Source organism: Anguilla anguilla, chromosome 4 (genome assembly GCF_013347855.1).
Source record: "Anguilla anguilla isolate fAngAng1 chromosome 4, fAngAng1.pri, whole genome shotgun sequence".
Classification (NCBI taxonomy): Eukaryota; Metazoa; Chordata; class Actinopteri; order Anguilliformes; family Anguillidae; genus Anguilla; species Anguilla anguilla.
Genome location: NC_049204.1, coordinates 59,556,262 through 59,572,705, shown reverse-complemented (window position 1 = coordinate 59,572,705; position 16,444 = coordinate 59,556,262). Strand labels below are relative to the sequence as shown.

The window sequence follows — 16,444 nt, the reverse complement described above, 5'->3', positions numbered from 1 at the left end:
AATCTGGTCTTTGTTATACTACTGTACCATATACTTAAAAGCTTCTGTCACCCCCAAGTCTCACTAAAAAATAACAAAACAATGGCGCTATTAGCCCTGAAGTAATCTGTGCTCACTCTGAGTGCGGTTCTCCTGTCTGAACAGGTAATGCCGTCCTCAAAAAACAGGTAGGTTCCCAAGTAAACACTTAGTGGCATGACCAATTTCACAGATGAGATCAGACAAGATGGCCAATTTAAAGCAGGTTATCTAAATATCTCTCGCAGGAGAGAGGGGTCAGTGCAGTGGCATGGCTCCACTGATTACCGTGCTTCAAAGACCGCATTTAGAAAATGTAAATCTCCAGCCATGAAAAATTTCACATCCAAACAGAAAGCACTCATGGGGAACTGTGGGCGGCTAGAATGAGAATTTAGCTTTGGAAGCCTCGAATGAAAACAATTGTATTACAAGGTATTTTTTCCAGTGTTATTTATCACCCGCTTATTATGGACTATAGTGCTTTCAGGTATATCTCTGATCCCAACAGGATTAGAGGCGTGTTGGATACATTAGAAGCTGCGTAATCGGCTTGCTTCCGTGAAAAATAAGCATGGCAACCAAAGCAGTACGGAGAACATTTCAATTGTTTTGAAATGCTAGCTGACAGTAATCAAACATAAATCATAAAAATACAATGTTCTAAATTGAAATTCTCTTTTTAACATCCTCAGTGCACATGAGTTTTTTGCTTAGTCTGCAAACGGTTAGTCATGTTCTGAAACACCTCTACAACAGCAGAGACATTTTATGGCAAATCATGACTTATTATGTGGGCCATGTAAAGATGTGGGTCCAGTGAATTTTGAAGTACCATACAGTAATTATTAAGAAATGTGACTCAATGCAATTGTGCAGACATTGTTATTTAGGCTGTTATTTGATAGTAAGGATCAATATAAAGATTTCACATACAGGCAGGAAGAAAAGATCATGTCTCCTCAACTGAAAAAGGACACCGCAGCGCAGTTTTTGAAAAATGTGAAAAATATACATCTTACGAGAACAGGTCTATTGTTGTAGCCCTACTGGAAAAAAAAAATTCATCCAGAGAGAGATATTCGCAGACATTCAATCTCTCAGCTGGTGGGGTCTGTGTTTCCGGGGAAGGTTTACCTGCAGGGTGTACCAAAAGGTGAGCGTGAGAGAGCTGGTGGTTTCGTTGACAGGGTAGTGCCCAGGAATGCCCGTGCAGAACATGATCATGTTCACCAGGGCCAGGAACCCCTGCCAGTGCTCCACCTGCTCCAGGAGGGCCCTACAGCACAGTGGGGTGAAAGAAAGAAAAAAAAAACTTAAAAACGGTTCTCACAGGTTAAACGCAAAAAAAAACAGTGAGACAGACAATAGCTAAACAGTTCGGCCGTAAGCGCATACGGCCGCGATAAATGCGACGGTCGCACCTGGAGTGGTTCTCCCCCAGCGCCACGGCGATCCGGCAGATTCCGTGCGACGTCTCCATATCTCCGTTCTGCACGGCCTCCCTCAGCTGCTCCTGCAGCTGCAGCACTTGCGGAACCAGCTTCAGCAGCGTGTTGACGTACCTGCGCGACGCACAAACGGCACACGGATGAATTCGGTCGCCGCAAACACACACACACTTGTGCCTGTCACTATTCCGGCGTTCCCCAAGGCATGGTTGTCGGTCCGTTGTTGGTTTTCTCTCTGCATTAGTTTCAGAGGTCATGGGTCTGTCAGTTCCCTCCATCACGTTTATGAAATCCTACCATAGCTACACCAAGTATAACACTGTCTCCATACCTTCCACCCTTCTGCAATACCATCCGCTTTCTTCTTTGAACTAAATTCGCCACTTTCCTTGCACTCTTTTTTCATCTTACTCCTTCACTCGGCTCCCACTATCAGCTCAATATTCTATCAATTGTCTTTGTTTCTGTCTTCCTGCAGCCTCAGCTGTTCCTCCACAGTCTAATACATCACAGCCGCTCTCAGCCTAAGGACTCCTTCTTCTACAGACATCCACCCTTTCATCCCCTTGCCTCAAGTGCTACATCTTTTATTCCATCTTAATTTTATTCTGTCTGAATAATGACCTCTACTCAGATGAGAAATGAGGAGGACCCTCTACAGAAATCCAGAAGCTGAAAAGCTGACCAAAAGCTGAATAAACCCCAAACCTGCTAGTCCTCGTAATACCGACAAACTCTCCAGGAGTCTTTACATCTATAAGGACTACCTTTCCTCAAACTGCTCAACAGTTTGTGTCATGAGAACCACAATTAATCAGATGTTATGGTTTTGATCATCACATGGAGCAGTTTCACATTCATTTAAAAAAATTTTTTATGAAATACTTTTTACGAGACACAACGTAACCTACAACTGGTGACACATTGCAGGCTGAGGGCATGCTCGACGTTAAAGCAATGCTCCATTCATCACCGCAATGTCAAAGGGACACATCGTGAATAATAACACTCATTCCGACACTGATACAACGAGGCTGAGATGACATTAGACTACGACAATGGCTAGAATTCTCCTTTCTGTGGGTGCATGACCTGCATTACCAAAGCTTCCTATTAAAAATGAATGAGGTTCCTGAGTGCAGCAATAGCCACAGCATCTCTCGCACACTGTGCAGAGACAGCTAATTGGGAAAACCTACACGCTTGCGAGGCGGAGATGACTAAGTAAACTGGAGATGATGAAATAACAGAGGTGCATGCTGGAGAAAAAAGGGGTGTGCCAAGAATATTTTGGGATTTACATGCCGCTCTGAGCACGGCGGGGGGGGGGGGGGGGGGGGGGGCAGCCGTGTACCGCGAATATAAAGATCAACATCCGCCCATTTCCCAGAAACACAGCTTGTCTGCTTCAGACAAACAGCTCCCCGCTTCCCCCTTCCCCCACCCTGCAATTACGCCGAGACACTGGGAGGCAGACGAAAGGGGTTGCCAGGCAACAAGATGCAATTGGTCCAATTGCATCCTTGCAAATGACTTGATTGTAATGTATTTAAACAGCAGGAGTGAGAGAGAACGAGGTGGGTAAAGGGAAGCCGGGTAAGCTAAAGAGGCAGGAGGAAGACAGAAGTGGAAAGAAAGGACAAAATAAAGAGACTTCAAAATCCACTCGAAACATTTTCTGCACGAGAAAACTAAGACTAATTCCTCGGGGAGCTGAAAAATTGATGACCTCCCCCCGACCCCAACCCCCACTACCGCCAAGTCCGCCCTGGGTTTCCAATACCGCGCGGCGCATTACTTCTGCGCCGCTTCGAGAGCCCGCCGCGGCTAGCGCAGAGAAAGGCGCTCGGCCCGGGATCGATCGGTGCCGTCATCCAGTTCCCGGTCGCCCTTGGAAACCGCGCGTCACGGGAACGGAGGACCGCCGCCGGCCGCGCCCCGACACTCTCACCCCGTCTGCTCCGTCGAGACCGCCGATCGCCGCTGCCGCCGTTCCCGCGCATCTGTGTTTCAGGGCCCCTGTCCCGCGATACGGACCGCGCGCCCGCGGACTCTGCCTCCCCGGGCGGAGAGGGACGGCGGAGCGCCGCAGGAAGATGCCGGGGGAAACACGAGCCAGAGCCCAGATGTGATGCCCCTCACTCATGTCACAGCTGCAGTGATGTCACCGCAAACCATCCTCCCCTAATTTACACACCATCTGAGTCATAATTACACAGAGCGCAGAGAACACGCAGCTGCATTAGGCCCAATATTCATTTATGGTCACCGGGGAAAATATCACTAATCCTTATACATTATTTATGGGTATTACTTATTAATTAATTTGGCAGACATCTTTCCAAAGCAACAGTTCAGTGCTTTATCCATTAATGCTTCAATCAACCCAATCTTTGGGTACATGCACAGAGATGCGGACATTCTGTGTACGTTCTCCCTCGTTACATATCTCTCTCTCTCCCTCTCTCTCTCACTCCGTCTCCCTCTCTCTCTCCCTCTCCCTCTCTCCCCAGCAGAGGGGGAGGGGGAGATAAGCGCTCATCACGTCTGTACCAACCAGAGCGTAAGACATCGTTCCCTTCTACTGTCGCCATGGAAACGCCAGCCAGCCTTGAAATGCCCCCCCCCACTCCCCCCACCCCTCCCCTCCCCTCCTGGCCATCATTGCTCCCTCCATCCCTTTCTCTTGCCCCCCGGTCCACACCCTTGTTTCAGTCTCCTGTGGTCTATCTTTCCCCTACATCACACTTTCTGCCTCACTCTTCCAGCCTCTTATCTCAATCACACCTCTCTCTCGAACCGCCCTGTCGCCTCTCTCTCTCTCTCCCTCCCTCCCTCGAGTCCTCTCCTTTTTGCTCACCCTTGCTCTCAGCAGCTCAAGGTGAGAATATGTGTCACCTTGGCTGTTTCTCTCAGGTTCTTATGGTGATGCTTGCATCTGTCAATGACGGAAACACCTATCCAGCCAAATCACATGCAATTTAATCTGTATAAAAATGTCTCGCTGACTTAACCTGTGTAACACTGTTTCCATGACTTCTCCCTGTAAAAACCGTCAGTCTGTCTGCCGCTGCTTCTGTTTTTTCATTCTTTGGCACTGTCAAGTGATCTTTAGTTTTGCTATTCCACCAAACGACGGATTCTGCGAGGTGTTTTCGGGCACAATTACATCACAAAGAGGGGCGCGCTAAATCTGGGGCGGGTAAGCCTCACCTCTGGGAGTCGGGCTGGGAGATGGCGTTGACGATGGCCTCCACGGCGGTGTCGAAGAGCTCGGGGTCGGCCAGCGCGGCGAAGCTGTCCTCCACCAGGCCCTCGCTCTCGTTCAGGGGCACGTCCAGCAGCACCCAGCTGGAGAGGCACTTGAGCACGCGGGCCTTCACCAGGCCGGGGGAGTCGGCCTGCCGCAGGAGCTGCTGGAGCAGGGGGTAGACGGAGGCCCACTCCCGGCCCAGGGCCCCCCGCACCTGGCCCTTGCGGTACTGGGGCAGCCGGCTGGTCTGGAACTCCTCGGGCAGCACGGTGAGCAGCTCCAGGAGCGCCAGGCAGCGGGCGCGCCCGTCCACCCCGCCGCCCTCCTCCTGGAACATGCGCACCATCTCCGTGACCGCGCCCGGCCACGCCTCCGGCATCATGTTGAGCGCCAGCGAGGCCAGCGCCACGCACAGCCGGGTCAGCACCATCTTGGAGCCCGAGGCGAAGCGGGCGATCTGCGAGAAGAGCTGGGTCTTCAGCGAGTCGTACTGCTCGGCCGGGATGTCCCCCCAGTAGCGCGAGATCTTGGTGTGGAGGGCGCTCGCCCCGAAGTACTGGATCTCCGGGACCTTTCCCGAGCAAGGAAGCACAACAGCGACGGTCAGGTCATCGTTCGCCCCCCCCCCCAAGGCTCCCTTTTTTTCGACGGTTTAAATCGCTGCCGTCTAACACCGCGAAACCGCTTTCCGTTCGAATGTAAATTGTACCGCCTGACCCTGGCAATTTGCGCAAGGGAATCAACATTCGGCTGGCAGAACAATACTACTTCACCCTCCGTTTCAAGTGCAACCTTTCTCAACGAGCTCACACTTTATGACTTCCAATTCCCCTTTATATCTCCACAAACATTCGGAGAATGACTGTGCATTCTGCTGAGATATTTAGGCTGTTGCACGGAGGCGAGTGCGAAACTGAGATGGGGAAGGAAGGGGTTTTCTCACCTTGTCCGGGCTGAGCAGAGCCCAGCAGAACTGCCAGGCCTGTGGGGACACCTGGGCTTGCATGAGCCACTTCTGGGCCAGGTTCTTATTGTCAATGTTGGGGTCATAATACAGCTGGTGAAGAGCCTGCAAAGAAGTGGGGAGAGAAAAGGTTCAATCAATCAATCAATCAAATAAATCAAACAAATCATAACCCTGGCCTAAACCCCAACAGGAGCAAGCCTAAAGCAACAGTGGCAAGGAAGAACTCCCGGTGGCAGATGGGAAGAAACCTCGGAAAGGAACCAGGCTCAAGGGGGAAACCCATCCTCCTCTGGTGGGCTCAGGGTGCAGACAGTGACTCACTCATTTACAACATAATGAGAACAATGGGCAAGTGAGAGGGACAGTGCATCTAACAGTGCGAGTGTGGCCAAATCGTTACTATACATGCTAGGCTTCATTTAGCAAAACATTCTATGTCACGTCTATGACTTCCCCCTTCCCTCCCATCGGACTGAATTCAGTGCGTAAATGAAAACACACACATAAACAAACTTCCTGGAGATGGAGAATGAGAGTGGATGCAGACGCGAACAGGCAACAGAAAGGAGCATGGTGTGTGTGTGTGCGTGTGTGTGTTTGTGTGTGTTTGTGTGTGTGCGTGATAGAGAAAGAGAGGGTGAGAAAAGACAGCAGTTGCTCTTCTCCTAGAAAGAATCACCAAAACAAAAATAACACACGTTGCAGAGCCTTTGGACGAGCAGTTGTTATTTTCCCCATTACCGCAGAGGAATCACTATTTACGTGTAAACAGGGATGCAGACGGCTGTTTCGGGTGGGAAATCAAGCGCCTCTTTTCGTTATTTTCTCACGATCCCTGTTCAGCCCGGTGCTGATTTTGTGAGGCTCTGAGGACCTCGGCAGAGATCAGAGCAAAGAAACCGAACGGTGGACTCAGACCACAGCACACAGAGCTTCCATCTGCCCAGCCGTGTCAGAAGAGAGCTAACGAGAGTGTGTGTGTGTGTGTGTGTGTGTGTGTGTGTGCACGGCGATTGCAGCCAAGCAGACACTGCATTCTGTACTGTGCAGTGCAATTTCTCTCTATGTGGAATAAACCATACTGTTGCTACCTGGGATGTAAACGAATAATTCATGATCGATTACTCTTTGTTACACTCTCCGGTTGATCAAGCGTAAAGATGAAAAAGAATAATCGTATTTCGGGTCGCCTAATGTTTTCTCTTTCGGACAAAAACGTCATTTCTCTTTCAAAGAAAATGTTATGATTTTAATGTTCCACCAGATGGAACTCCACATTTTGAACTACTGAGATAGGCTTGGATATCTGTAGACCGATGGGTTCAGTCAGGGACACGTCACAGGCATGCAGGCTGAGCCAGTTAAGGGGAAAACACTCCCGCGTCCATCACGGTTCTGCATAGCGATCCACCGTAGATCAAGCTAGCTATCATCGCTATTATATTAGAATGTCAGCAAATGACAGCTAGCTCGCTCTCCGATGGGTCGCTATGCAGAACAGTGATAGATGAAGGATGACAGCAAATTACACTGAATCGCTGTTTCCCGAAGATCAGCAAAGGTATCTTCACAAAATAAACCGAATTGGACTCGAGTGCTGCCCTGATACGGTTATAGAGTGGACAAAGGAACCAACTCAGTGGCCCGAGGTATCATTCCCGAACATCTTCTATCTTAATGAACCCCCCGATAAGGAGCCACATCAACTACATTATGAGCCATGACCACAAACAGTATACTTAACGTTAGACAGCTGACCATAATCAAATGGTTTCACTTTGAACACTCGACTGCAGTCGCAAAGATTTTGCGGGCTAGCGCCATTAGCCGTTGCTAGCTACGGGCGTCTTGACAACAAATAAAACCTGCAAATCCGGGTTAAATCTGTTTGCGGTGCAGTAAGCAACACAGCAGCTTTTTGGCATCGTGAAATTGCAACGTTCTTAATACATTACTACATTTTGTCGCAATTTAAAGACCTATAACTGACTGCTGCATTGATTTCCCATGGAAACTCTGCCAAATTTTCCTCCTCAGGAGTTTCAAGTGCCTAGGCAAGCTGTTTGCCACTATGTTCTATTGGCCTCCCCTAGGCCTTGTCAATGCCCTGTGCCTGTCGGTGAGTTGAAATAATGACCTACAGTATCAGTGGGATCGTTACAATACGGTAACTGCACCAACGCATCTGTCATTAGTTAAAAGACACATGAAGACTATCTCCTTGAGCTACATTTATACTGTTTTAATAGACAAGTTAAGCGTAGCAGGCAAAAAGGAAGAGACGTAAAATTCTCCGAGCAGAGAGAGTTGCCTTTTCGCCTACATTTTACAGCTAAAATTTACATCTAAACAAATACTGTTCTATGCTTTCACATTGTAGAAGAAAGATTTTAATCTAATGGGTCTTGAATGTGTGTGAAAATAAACCCGTTCACAAAGCTTATCCTGGAGTCAGGAAAACTACTGCCTCTTGCGTCACACACACGTTTACTGGCGAATTATATAGGCTAGCTGATGGAATTTACATTATCGACTATCGATTATTCATTTGTTAACATTAAAGATTATCGATCAAAGCGAAATGACTGTAAATTTACGGCCCTGGGTCCTGCGGGGTGAACGACTGCATCCGCCAGCAGCAACGCAGACAGACAGCAAACAGGAAAATAAATGAAACAGCCAGCAGGAAGACTCCATCCAGGGTTTCTGGATGTGCATAAGCCAGGGCCCTTCCGCTAATACAAGCTTATTTGACTCTGCATCAGTCCTTCGCTCCTCAGGTCCGAGCCAAGGTCAGAAAGCCTGACCTTGAAACTCGGCAGGCATCTTAATGGACGCGACACGCCCAAAACAGCTGCCTGGCCACTCGACCTGTTCCGCCTGAAATCGCGTCATCACACGATGAACCAAAGCAGTTCACTGCGAGCTGCGGTTTTTCTTTATGGCTGTAAGAATATAGTTTCAAAATATAAAAAATACAACACACAATCATGCCATAAATCAAACTACACTCTACAGACAGAATTTAATTCTATGACAGATATAAAGCATATGAATACTTCCAAGTCTTACAGTACGTCTGAAACGGTGCTATGAGGACTTTTCATTATTATTTTTTTGCTACTGTGACATTAATCAAAACAAGAGTTCCAGGTGTGTGCAGAGGACTTAATGAAATTGCTCATCTTCATTTGCTTAACTGACTCACAGCTTCCCCAATTAAAACTGTGGCTGTGGATCACGGACAGGCTACTTCTTCCTAAACAGTGCCTGCCATTTACCGACCTCCCCACCTGCCTGGCTGGCTAGGCAGGCAATTACCAGAGCGTTATATATAAAAGATATCCACCGGACGTCAATCGCCGCTCGGTGACGCAAGCGGAGCCGAGAGCACGTGTCACAGCTGCATTCTTCACACGACCACTCAGGAACGTGGAGAGCTGCAGCCACAACCAACTGTGGCCAGCATATGTACTGGGAAAGACACGCTCGCATCAAACTAAACCGAAGCAGCCGACTAGCTCTTGTTTGTTCTTCAAGATCTGCATTCATTTCTTTTGGATTAGTTGGAAAGGTCGGAGCTTCTGTTTTTAGAATTAATCCGCTTGCAGGTATATGTGACTTAGACACAAGCTAATATGCCATTACACCGATATTAAATTTACAGAAATCACCTTGTGCTTTAGATGCCATTTCTTCCTCATCTTTATCATTAATAGGGTATATCAGCCTATACAAAACCCTCGGGCAACTTGTTTTGACGATGGCCGTGCCCATTGATTTATGTATTGAAAATACAGTATGTAAGACATGGCAGAGGAGAGTGGCAGACAGATATCAGTGTCTAAGGGCAACTGAGACCGTGTATGCAGGAAGGGTGAGCTAATGCAGGGGATATATATATATGGATATTGATTATAACTGTGTGTGTGTGTTTGTGTGTGCTGCCATGAACAACCGATTCCAATGATTCTAGGAGGATTTCGTATACAGTTGCATGGATAATGCATTTTCAAAGAGTAACATTTGTTAACAGATGCACAGAAATTCTCTAAAACCTGAAAGGCCACTAATTTAAGGAATAGGACAAGGTTTTAATACAATATCAAACTTGCGTTTGCATCATGTAAATGACAAAAATACATATAGTAACATTTATCCTTGCAAAGGGAGAATTCACAAAATACTGAAAACATCAAAAGCAGTAATTATCTTTCTGGGAAATAAAATTGTTAGGCCTACTTGTTAAAATTTTTGTTTTCAATTTCCAGTATATACAAATGCATACACAAACACATTTGAAACAAATAACAATTTTTTCCAGTACATTTTTATAAAGTTAATCTCATTTGAATCATCTACCACCTTCATATTCACATTTATGTTGTTGCCATAAAGTGTGTTATCTTTGCACTTATTTTCAAATGTTACATTTTAATATCGTTTTCCCACATTTGTGCAAACACAACACAGCTCATCATCAGTGTAACTTTACACAACCTTTTTTGCTAATCTCTACCAATGGTGCCCTGGGATCATTTTGGAGGTGACTGTATATGTATAAATTCTTTCTCTCTCTCTCTAACTGCTTTGTCATTTGAATTTGGCAGCATGAGGAGTCTGTCATGGCAGTGCTGCCTCTGTCTGGCTTGTTGCTCATTTTTGCAAGTGTTTATTTTTGATGCACAGCCATATGAAAATGCTAGCTCTGTAATAAAATATTTGCATTTCATTTCTGTCTCCTATTGTTTTTCACTGAAAGTGCAGAAGGGCCTTATTTTTTTCCTCGAGGCAGTTTGTAGAGGTGCTCAATCTGATTGGCTCACGCTGCACCATGCTGTTTTCTCAAAAAGGCGGTGCGTTTGTTTATCATTGCTTTTTATTTAACCAAAGCAAGCAACGAGTTAATAATATTTATCTATACATCATCAGCACACACACGTACACACACACAGCCTTTATATCACACCAGTGTATACAATATTTTTTGCAAAAGAAAACAAACAATGACCAAAGGAAAAGTAGATATGACATGCAGTGTATTGTGTTCAGAAACAGTATTAAAGCTGTAGCTCACATACGTGTATTTGTGACCCTGGCATACAGTCTGACTGTCTGTGTGGCCATCTGGAATACCTCTGGCTTTCTCTACCCTGTTTCTAATTCCCACGCTTCTGTGGACATAACCTTGTGAAACTGCAGGTTGTATGTAGTCCTTTACATGCATTCAAAACGGTATTATCCTCATTAGTTCTCCAAACAGTCTCTGGAGCAGCAGGTGGGAAAGCCTGAAAGCCTGAAAGACTAAAAACAAAAAAAAAATCAAGGCGGTTTTCCCTTGTTCACAGTGAGCATGACTCCACCAAGGCAGTTAGTTAATATTCTTTTACTTCCCATAAAAATGAATGATTCCGTATACAGTCTGCAAAAATACAAGACAGACATTTAGCCAAGACAGAGAAAAAGAACGGTCAGATTTCCACAGTTCTACCGCGACCAGTGCACGCGGTGTCTATGCCGTCCACAGCAGACACACGTGGGCGGGAACTCGCAAAATACAATTTTCAAAAAAAAAAATGGCAGCACAGAATGTGAGGATAAAGTTGACAGTGGCCGTGCTGGCCCAGAATGCAGCGTCTTTGGAACGCAGGACATTTCAAAATCTGCGTTTTACACAAATTCACTTGCAATTTCATTGGTCATAATTTTATTATGACACTTGTAACAGAAGCGGGATAAAATAGTGGCACTAGTGGAATGAAATGATACAAATAATGTTTTGGCATTCTGATCAAAAACAATTTCTTGCCACACAAGCTAATATGTCTCACAATGATCATCATCATTTGATTATTTAGCCCAAAGAAGCAGCTGTCATTTATAATTTCTTTGGACAGATTTAACGGGAATTGGAACTGAAAAACAGGATCAGTGCAAGCATTTACGGAATACAATCATCTAACTGTTTTAAAGTTCACTGTGTTAATACTGTTATGTATCATAATGAGAGCAATTCGTCTGTAATAATAAGAGCAAGCCAGCTAGAGCATGACATCCCGATTTTGACTTTTCATTAAAATTAGGCTAAGCTCGATCTCACCGTGCAACCAACGGCTGTTTAAATAGCCTGTGATCAATGAACAACACAAATGTCAGACACCAAAAAATGATTCAAAAGACAAACGACTCACAGACACACTCGTAATAATTTTGCTGTGGTTCAAGTCTTGGTCATGACGTGTTGTAATCTTTAAAAAAAAGACCCTGAAATACCAGTATTAATAGAACGATAATTAATATTTTTCTTAATTTTGGCTCTTTTTTTCTGCACAATAAAATTCAGAATCCTGTGTTAATGCAACCACTGGTAGAACTAAGCTGGAAATCGCTTAAAAACAAGAAATTGTGACTTAATGACTGCCTGGCAAAACAAGTTCCGTGACTGACAAGGTAGCCGACCAAGTGAAATATACCAGCGTTGTGCTTCTTTCTTCACAGAATGCACACTCCACTGTGCGTGAATGTTAGCCACAAGGCCCTGTCAGTTAGCTATACCACAGTCTACCACCACTAATCAATTATGCCATCTTATTATTTTTCATAGGCTATGCTTCCCAACATTTTGCCAAAATGAAAGGCTAATTGTTAATAGTTTTAACAACGAATCACATGGCTACAATTTACATTTCAAGATTACACAAAAAGAATCCTTTGTTTCATATTGCAGAATTTGCCGTCCTGGAAACAACTACGAGGTTTTAGCCAACACTACGACCTTTGCATCTCAAACTGACGTTAAGGATAAAATTACGAATTCAGCTGTCAGTTCATATTTTTTGCCTTCAGATTTGGTTGGTTAGATTTGCTGGAAGGTACGATCCATTCTAAGCCGTCTGCATATCATTCAATTAAAAAAACATGGAATAATTCATTGACCAAGTACTAATTCATTTTACTTTGCAGAAAATCAATTTGCCTGTATACCTTCCTGTTAAATTTCAGCATAAGGCATCAATGTATTTTACAATGTTGTTTGAACAGTCCATTTCAGAATAGTGCAATGGACCGTGCGATGCACATTTTCAAGGGTGTATGCCTTGACGGCAAATTTAAATCAATGCATCGTACCTAAATGTTATTCATATTTAATAGCCTATGGAAACTGTGATCAGCAGGTTTTACATTTCGAGAGGCAAGGCCCTTTTCTGTTCACTGATCCCACAGATCCAATCATTTCCTTTTATTTAACAAACAGCCCCTATCAACTGCTCTGGGATTAGCACCAGTGCTGAGGAACAGCCCATCTTATCTCTCCTCCTCTCTCCCTGCATCAGTGCCTCCTCAGAAAGGTGAAAAAAAAAAAAAAACACCCACAGCCCCGTCTACATGCACAGCCACACCTCGAAACGTGAAACCATCTCCCATCCGCACCCTCCTCTGGGCAAAGCCTTGCATCACTGAGCCTACTCTGGAAAAGGGCCATTTTCCAGCTGCACTGTGTTTACGGCGGCAAAGAAAACTCAAGCCTTCACATGTGCAGCATTTTCTCACAACCCTCACCGGGCCCCGTGTGCGATGCTCATAGCAGGCAAGGTAACGTCATTAGCTAATGTATTCCTCTCTAACCTTTTACATCAATGGCTATGTCATCCGATGAAGCCACTGAATTTGCAGCATACATGGTGCATGAATTGCAACTGCAGGACTTAATACAGCAGTCATTGGTGAAGAACTTAAATTAAAATTGAACAACGTCTCGCGTTTTATCACATGCAGCCACATGAAAACGGTGTACCCTTACGATCACAATCCACTAGCCTAAACGGCCCCAAATCAATATTTTTCAATATTAATCTGTATATTAATGAGCATTTGGTTAGTTCTGAAAGTAACAGAAAACCCCTCAGGATATATGCAAATAGAGGGTGCAACATGTACTGTTCCAAACTCGTTCACTTCTCAGCAACCCAGCAGGGCTCAGGAGAGCAGTGGAGTCTGCCGATGAACAAAGCAACAATTATGCAAAACACAACGAAAAATGAGACGGCAAAGCCGAAACAAGAGGTGCTATTATTCCATCAGGACTTATTCCAGCCCCTGATACAGCTGCTGCAGGAAGGGGAAGAGCACTTTCTCTCCCTCTCTCCCTCTCTCCTTACGCGCGGTCGCTGCCGACAGCTCCACCCGTAAGCGCTGCTTGCGTACAGCCGCCAAGAATCCGGCTCCCACGCGGTACACCACACCGCTCCTCGGTAAGGTCTAAATCGCCGCCGTGTCCTTACACCTCAGTCATGCCTCCATTTGAGCCCCTGTTGTGTAGTCCCCCCCCCCACCCCACCCCACCCCACCCCCAACCGAAAGGTCTTTATCATGATGTCACAGCCCCCATCTGGACAGGGCAGGGGAGAGACGCATTTAGCACGGCGAGCTCTCTTAAAAAATGGCAGCCAGAGAAAGAACCCTGACGTTAAAGCCGCGTTCACCTCGATTGAGCAATCAATTCATCATAAGGTCAAGGTTCGAAAAAGGTGCTCTTTCATCATAGAACATAATAACATGGATGGAATTAAATCTTAGTTATTCAATGAACAGTTGACTGAATTAAGCAGTTGTACATGAAACTAGACTAGGCTTGTATAAAGCTAGAGAGCTCCCCTAGTCTTAACAAACTAAGATCAAACTCTGCAGCCTGAAGGTAAAACGTCATAGTGCTTAGACACCATGCTTTTGAGCTTGCTCATGGGAGGCTGATTTATGCACAACAAAATGCCCATAAGAAGCCAATTAAAATCATTTATGTGTCAGCTCTGTATCAGTGGAGGTGCAAAGGCTAAGGAGCTATATTAGAATATGGTTCATTTCAAAGACACAAATTTCTGGCTGCGAATCTGATGGGTCATAATAATAAGAGCATGTTTCTGAAGTCTCCTCTCTGTCTCTCTCCCTTGTCCATTCCCTCATTCTCTCTGTCACTGTGTCTGGCTTCTAAACAGTCTTTGTCACAAGAAGGCAGGAGACACGCCCGCCTCCTGCATCGACCATAACAATTCTCAATATCCTGTTGTGCTCAACACTGAGACTCACACAGCACACTCAAAAAGGGGCATTGTACTGCTGGAATGGAAGCAGGGATGGACACCCTCTTCTGCTCTCGCTCTCCCTCTCTTTCTCGCTCGCCCTCGCTCATCACCCACCCACCCACACACTCACTCACTCACTCACCCACTCACTCACTCACTCACTCGCTCACCCGCTCGCTCGCTCGCTCACTCGCTCACTCACTCACTCACTCACTCACTCACTCACACTCTCTCGCCCGCCCGCCCGCCCACCCACCCACACTCACTCACTCACTCACTCACTCACTCACTCACTCACTCACTCACTCACTCACTCACTCACTCACTCACTCACTCACTCACTCACTCACTCACTCACTCACTCACTCACTCACTCACTCACTCACTCACTCACTCACTCACTCACTCACTCACTCACTCTCACTCTCACTCTCTCACCCACCCACCCACCCACACTCTGCAATATTCACTTCAGGACATGACTGAGCCTGCCTGCCTCTCCACCATTCATCATTCCCTTACACAGCAGGCAGTAATGTATCACTGCATTGAAGAGGAGTGGCTCTGCCCATGGGTTTTACATTCAGTGTGTAACCCTGCCATAGCCTAACCAAACTGCTTACATCAGGCTTCTCCAAGTAAGACCTTGATTGTGCACTGAAACTGACTGGAGTTTGAATCATGAAATAATGCTGTAAGATGCTGAGGACAAAGATGCCTACTTAAACAATCAGTAAATAACCAAAATGGTAGACGAGAATGCAAAATTACACCAAGGACAATGACACAATACAAACTCACAAGTCACTGAAAAGCTTCTCGCCTTGTTTGGATACCTATCCCTTCTCCCTCATCAACTCTCCCCCTTTCCCTTTAATTCCCCCTTCCCTCTCTCTCCCTCTCCTGTCATCCATGTTCTTTCAGGAAAAGCCACCTCTACCATCCTAATTTCCTGTCTCTCTCCCGGCTGGACGTGACGGTGACTGTCGCATCTGCCCCTCCCTTCGGCGCGGTGGCAGTGGCGTGTCTCTCCTCCGCCCCTGTCGCCCTCCTCCATCACACCAGCGCAGCTCCGCTGCAGCGCCTTCACACACCTGCCCCTCCGCAGGGCCCCGGAGAGCCAGGCTACCGTGGCAACAGCAGAGCACCTCCACGCCCTGGCAACACACAGCTTTACCAACAGCACAGCACCGCACAGTGATATCACTCAGTGCTAAACAGCGCGACACTTAACTAAAGTAACATCAGGCACGGGCACACACACAAGGTGGACACATACCACTGCACACATAACTCACTGCAAACACGCATACAGACACACACGGGTTTACAGTATTGTGCACACACGCACGTACACGCATCTTCCTGCATGCAGATGGGCACAAGCACACCTTTGCACATGATTGGGATAGACATAACATCCCTCCAGCAGCCCAATGTGATTGCATTCATTTGTACAACTCAAGCACATCAACGATAAAGGACAAATGATAACAGCAGAAAACAAAACATTTGATGGTGGCCTGGAGCTGGTAGGGACTATTACCATTTCTGACACCGCACAAATACAGTTAGTGCCGTGACACACCCACACTGAACACATCAAAGCAGTCTACCACTCCACCCCCGCCCAAAAACTGAATCTTTAATGATAACCACATATTTAATCAGACTA

The 16,444-nt window shown here is 46.2% G+C and overlaps 1 protein-coding gene across 3 annotated transcripts in view; it reads right to left on the bottom strand.

The window, feature by feature from the left end:
• Positions 1-16,444, bottom strand: part of ipo13 (importin 13) — a 37,115-nt gene that overhangs the window by 18,105 nt on the left and 2,566 nt on the right. For all 3 annotated transcript variants that reach the window (XR_004764793.1, XM_035413410.1, XM_035413409.1), the window contains 4 exons: positions 5,666-5,791; positions 4,683-5,293; positions 1,443-1,583; positions 1,156-1,297 (listed from right to left, as the gene is read on the bottom strand). Coding sequence is in view for 2 of the 3 variants with exons in the window: in XM_035413410.1 (XP_035269301.1) it covers positions 1,156-1,297; positions 1,443-1,583; positions 4,683-5,293; positions 5,666-5,791 (1,020 nt within the window). In the remaining variant the exon portion in view is untranslated. The remainder of the gene's footprint in view (positions 1-1,155; positions 1,298-1,442; positions 1,584-4,682; positions 5,294-5,665; positions 5,792-16,444) is intronic.